The 6000-nt window shown below is 34.4% G+C and overlaps 1 protein-coding gene across 2 annotated transcripts in view; it reads left to right on the top strand.

The window, feature by feature from the left end:
- The first annotated feature begins 293 nt into the window (after nucleotides 1-293).
- Nucleotides 294-6000, top strand: part of LOC309868405 (NKG2-A/NKG2-B type II integral membrane protein-like) — a 31769-nt gene continuing 26062 nt past the window's right edge. The window contains exons 1-4 of one of the 2 annotated variants that reach the window (XM_082738251.1): nucleotides 294-553; nucleotides 956-1033; nucleotides 1514-1567; nucleotides 2105-2253. In XM_082738251.1, coding sequence (XP_082594377.1) covers nucleotides 370-553; nucleotides 956-1033; nucleotides 1514-1567; nucleotides 2105-2253 — 465 coding nt within the window. In that variant the 5' untranslated portion in view covers nucleotides 294-369. The remainder of the gene's footprint in view (nucleotides 554-955; nucleotides 1034-1513; nucleotides 1568-2104; nucleotides 2254-6000) is intronic. The other variant, XM_082738250.1, reaches the window with a different exon arrangement.

Below are 6000 nucleotides of genomic sequence, written 5' to 3'. Positions count from 1 at the left end.
GTTATCCTAATAGTGTTGACATGGTTCTGTGGAATCATGATTACATTATAATAGGACATTAATAAGGACAATATTATTCATGAATTCCTTTCTTCTCCACAAATTTATAGCTTTATCTTATTTCAACAAATACTATTGTGTCAAACATAGAATAGTGTTGTAAAACCCCTTATTCTACCATAAAACACTTCTTCAAAGCCCTAAGGAAACCAGTACCAGATTTTACACCTTCAAATGCAAATGAACTCACTCACCACACACTCCACTCAATGTGACTGTCCCAGCAATCTTGTCATCGCATACACTCTTCATCAAGTCCTTCAGTACAGTCCCACTCAGCCCTGTGCCTGACACCACGCAGCTGCAGAGATGAATAACCAAGGAGTTACCTATGCAGAACTCAGTCAGGTTAAGGGTTCAAGAAGACAGCAAGTGAAAGCTAAGGGCACTAAAAGCTCCACTTCAAAAATTGAGCAGGAAATAACATATGCAGAATTAAATCTTGAAAATGCTTCTCAGGACCTTCAAGGGAACAAGAAAACCCCCTGCAAAGGTAAAACATTTAATACATACTCGGTATAAGTGTGCTATTATATGCAGTTGGGATGCAGGGGCGTAGAGAATGAGTAGGGAATGATATCCCATATTTTTCATTTGTGAGGATCTGTGTGTGCAGCTGGAATATGGTATTGTAATGGAAATCTGAAGACTAAATTTGTTCAGCCATTGCATACTGAGTCTTTCCCATATCTCTTAGGGTAATATATTTACTGCAACTGCAATGGTATATTCTGAGAAAAGATTATAATGGTAGATACGGATTGGGGTGCAAGTTTCATATGTGATTCCCTGAACATCGTTGGTTCTCTCATATATTATTTTTTTAAAGGATTGTTACTGCCCATCCTTTCTCAGTGTTTTCAATTCTCCTTCTATTACTTATCTTCATGTCCAGGGAAGCTCATTGCTGGCATCCTGGGAATCATCTGCCTTGTCTTGACATCCACTGTGGTCACAATAGCTGTTATTCCCTGTGAGTAATGTTTGAATGTCTACAAGGGAATTTTTCACTTCAATGATCATCAGTGCCTGGAAATACTATGTAACATTATGGAATTGAATTATCTCATTTTAATGCATATATGTTCTAAGTTTGGAAAGCTTATTTTGCTTTTGTGACATTAGAAATAACAATAATGTAGAGAGTATTAAAATTTGCTCAGATTTCATAACTCAAAGACAAGTTATAGCAGAGACCTGATTGAGAAATACACAAATTAATTCTTGAGATTGCATAAACCAAGTATTATAAGAAATAGTGAGATTTGCTTCTTTAGGCTTTGGAAACATTTTCCCCACATGTTCATTACCTACTTAATGGGCTAAAATCCATTTTATTATGGAGTTTTGTAATTCTAAACAATACACCAAATTTCAAACTAAAAAACTCAAATCATTATGATTTATTTGGTTTAATATTAAGTACGTATGAAGATTGCTTTAATTTTTCTAGCTACTAAACGACCAGAGCAGAACCAAACATCCTGGGAAACAAGGATCTCAAAAGGTACAGAATCATTTTAAAAATTCTAATATTATTATAGTTTCTATTTTATCTCTATCTTAGGCTAGAAAAAGATGATAATAGATTCTTTTGGGGAAAATAAATCAGAAAATCATCTAATAAACTTTCAGAAGTAATGATTATAGGAGACTGCTTATTCTAATACAACAATCTGAGGAAATAATCATTTAAATCCCCATATCCATTATTACCAATTGCCTCAAATTTCCTCCTGCTATAACATAAGAGATAAATCATTTTACTATTCTAAAATAGTTGCTTCCTTCAGTGACTCTCAAGACATGTAGAGATGAATATTCTTGTGTACTTGCTTTATATGAACACATAATGTAGACGATGATCGGCTAACCATTCTCTGTTGAGTGTGTGTAAGCATATTTTGTTCTATTTATACCATCCCGTGAGAGTACATGGATGTATTATGCACACATATGTGTATATATATGTGAGTATGTAAATTAATTTGAATTTGTTAATATTCAAGATTCTTTTGGATGATATCTCATGATCTTTCTTTAGCTAATCATTGTGGGCATTGTCCAAAGGAGTGGATTACGTACTCCAACAATTGCTATTACATTAACACTGAAGGAAAACCATGGAATGAGAGTTTGATGTTCTGTGCTTCCAATAACTCTACCTTGCTCTCCATAGATGAAGAGGACCTGGTAAGATTTCAAATGTTTCCAGTTCTTGTCATATTTTGGATATGAGCTCATTTCTGAGTTTATAAGATGCAAATAGATTTTTTACTCTGTGACTTTCATTTTTACTCTGAAATTGGATTCTTTTTTTTTTTAAGATTTTACTTATTTATTTGACAGAGAGAGATCACAGGTAGGTAAAGAGGCAGGCAGAGAGAGAGAGAGGGAAGCAGGCTCCCTGCTGAGCAGAGAGCCCGATGTGGGACTCGATCCCAGGACTCTGAGATCATGACCTGAGCCGAAGGCAGCGGCTTAACCCACTGAGCCACCCAGGCGCCCCTGAAATTGGATTCTTTTAATGAGAAAATTTATTAATGTTACTCTAGTTCAATTTACAATTTTGGTGATTGTTTTGGACCTATTTCAGAAGTTAGTCAAAGTACATGAATATAATTTCCTATCTTATTCTCTAGGATTTCTCTATTTTTCTTTATTTCTTTATTCTTTTTTATTTTTTAACCCTTAAATAGAGTTTATGACCATTTGGGAATTTATTTTTTGTGAAGCTCTGTTTGTGATGCTGTGAGAAAAATTAAAGATTACACTTTTCTACATCATTACCTAATTGTAGAGTATAATTTATACCAAAGTAGATCTTTTCTTCATAAATGACTTTATATATATATATATATATAAACATATATATGTCACATATGCTCTATTCTACTTCATATAAATCATAAAGGTATTAAAAATGTTATATAGATTTTATATAGAATTTTATATATAGAATATATATAGAATTTTATATAGAATTTTTATATAGAATCTTTATATAGATTATCAGATACACATATATCACATTCTACAGTCTATCACAACCCATAGCACTTTAAGTAAAATACAGAAACTTACCTTTCTTTACTGTGTCCTACTTATAATTTTCCTAAATATTTCTCTACTTACATTGAGAATCACATGGATATTAATATTTTGCTTCAACTATCAAATAATTTATGACACAGAGGTGAAAGGAAGTCCATTGAAGCTAATGAAAGTTTTAATCTTTCTTTCTTCTTGATGATCCAAGATTCCTCCCTTTATTGTTTAATTTCTCTTTAGATAATCCCCTTTATCAATTCTTTCAGAGCAGGTCTGGTGGTGACACATTTTCATAGTTCTCCTTTATCGCAGAATGTCTATTTCCCCAGCGTTCCTGAGTGATATTTTTGCTGGATAGTCAAAGGTTTTTGATTAGAATAATGCATTCAGTGACCAAAAATTTTCCCTTTTCCTAGCATGTCTTTTCCTTGTTATTTCGACTGGAGAGAAAAAATGCGTTTTGGACTTTTGTCTGTCCCCATTGGTATCTGTGGGTTGCCAACCTCTCTGGCACCAGTCTGGGACATGTGAGGGAAAGAGATATTCCAGGGCGCTCAAACCATGTCATTCCTCATGCCCAGACTGCTGATTTCTGTCAGCTTTCTCATCATCTTTCTGAGTCTATGTTGTCCTGTATGTAATGTCCAGGGGTTTTAGCTCTATTTAGTTGGAGGAATAGCAAAAAGTTTTTTTTCTCTGTCTTTCCAGAACAGGAAATCTGATTTGTAGTATCAGATTTGTAGTATCTGATTTGTAGTATCCTGGCAGCAAGTCTTTTATTAGATGTATGATTTGTAAATATATCCTCTGAAGTCTATGATTTATCTTTCTTTTCTCTCCAAAGAGTAGAAATTGTCCTGATGAATTACATTTCATCAATTTCTTCTTTTATGGATCATACTTTTAGTGTTCAAAGAAATCTCTGGCCTACTTTACGTAATGTGTGGTATATATAATGTGATATATATATAATTTTTTTTAATTTATTTGACAGACAGTCACAAGTAGGCAGAGAGCAGGCAGAGAGAGAGGAGGAGGTAGACTCCCCGGGGAACAGAGAACCCGATGTGAAAATTGTGTTCAGTGCTGGGTTTGCTGTTATAGAGGCAGCACATGACCCAAGCAGTTAAAGTGGCCCCATCACGTTCCTTCCTCAGAAAATATACTTAGCATCTCAGTATCAAGCATAGCTTTCAACCATGTTTTTGAAGGTCTATGCTTCATCTCAATTTATTTTGTGCATCCATTAGCAAGATGTGTCATAAAATATCAGAATACCCCAAGAGATTATTTTTTAGATTGGAGAATACTCAGCAACTTTTCCATTTAATTCCAATTAATTAATTCCATTAATTCCAATTAATGGTAATTGCTTCTTCAATTTACACCATTTCAGCTCAGGAAAGATTTCATAGGAACATTCTTTCAGATAGAAAGGGGAATCTGTACTTCTAAACAATGTCATACTGAAGCCACCTAGCATTGATTTGAACACCAATTACGTGTATTTTTTCCTACACTGTATTCATGATTTCACATTGGTGATGTGAAATGAAGCATTTCTGGGGAATGTGCACCACAGAAATTAATAAATACTTAAAAAAATGTTTTTTTCAGGGACGCCTGGGTGGCTCAGTGGGTTAAGCCGCTGCCTTCGGCTCAGGTCGTGATTCCAGGGCCCTGGGATCGAGTCCCACATCGGGCTCTCTGCTCAGCAGGGGGCCTGCTTCCCTTCCTCTCTCTCTGCCTGCCTCTCTGCCTACTTGTGATTTCCCTCTTTCAAATAAATAAATAAAATCTTTAAAAAAAAAAAAGTTTTCTTCCTCCCTCACCCACACCATGTGCCTGTATGCCAACACAAGTTTGCATCCGTAAATGGTATAGATCCAAGTGTATGATATAATGATATAACAATAATAACAATGACTTTAAATAATCTTATCTTCAAAAGCAATTCCAAAAGGAAAATACACATACAGATTATTAAATTACCACAGGTTTACCATTTCTACTATTCTTTATTCATTGCTGTAGGTTTGTGTGACAATCTAGCATCATCTACTTTCAGCTTGAAGAATATTTTGGGAAGACAGGTCTACCAAGATGAAATTCTCTTGTTTCAAGTTTGTCATGGGGCCTTATGTACCTTCTTTTTTTGACAATGTTTTGCTGAATTTATAATTCTTGCTTGACAAGATTTTTTGTTTTATCTTATTTTGCTTTAGATTTCTTTTGTGTGAGGAGGAAGTTTTTGTTTTTGTTTTTTGTACTATTAACTCTGAATTTGACATTCCCTCTCTTTCATTTTTCATTGTTTCTGGTGAAAACTCATCCATCGACCATATTGTTATTTTCCTAAATGTAATGACAAGTTTTTCTCTCACTGCTGTCAAGACCTCTTTATGTTTGTTTGCCTTCTGTTTTGTTTTGTTTTTGTTTTTTTTGAGTTCCTGCAACCAAACCACATAACATGAAATTTACCATATTGACATTACCCATATTAAAAAAAAATGGTTTACAGCAAAACTCAGACAAGACAGAGATTTCCCGTATTCCCCTACTGTCTGTATCTATGCATGCATAGTGCACAGACTCCCTCACTTTCGATATCCCTCAGTAGAGTTATTTATTTGCTACAATTGATAAACCTATAATGACACATTTTTATCACCCAAAGACCATAGTACACTTTAAAATTTCCTCTTGATATTGTGCATTTTATGAGTTTGGAGAAATATGTAATGACGTGCTAAACCATTATGGAGTTATACAGAATAGTTTCAGTGCCTTAAAAATCCTCTGCGTTTCACCTATCCATCCTTCTTTCCCTGCTAAACCTTGTCAAGTACTGATCTTTTCACTATCTCTATAGTTTTCATTTCTCCAGAC

This window comes from Mustela nivalis, assembly GCF_964662115.1.
Source record: "Mustela nivalis genome assembly, chromosome: 7".
NCBI lineage: Eukaryota > Metazoa > Chordata > Mammalia > Carnivora > Mustelidae > Mustela > Mustela nivalis.
The sequence above is the reverse complement of the archived record's forward strand: the minus strand, read 5'-3'. Positions and strand labels throughout refer to the sequence as shown.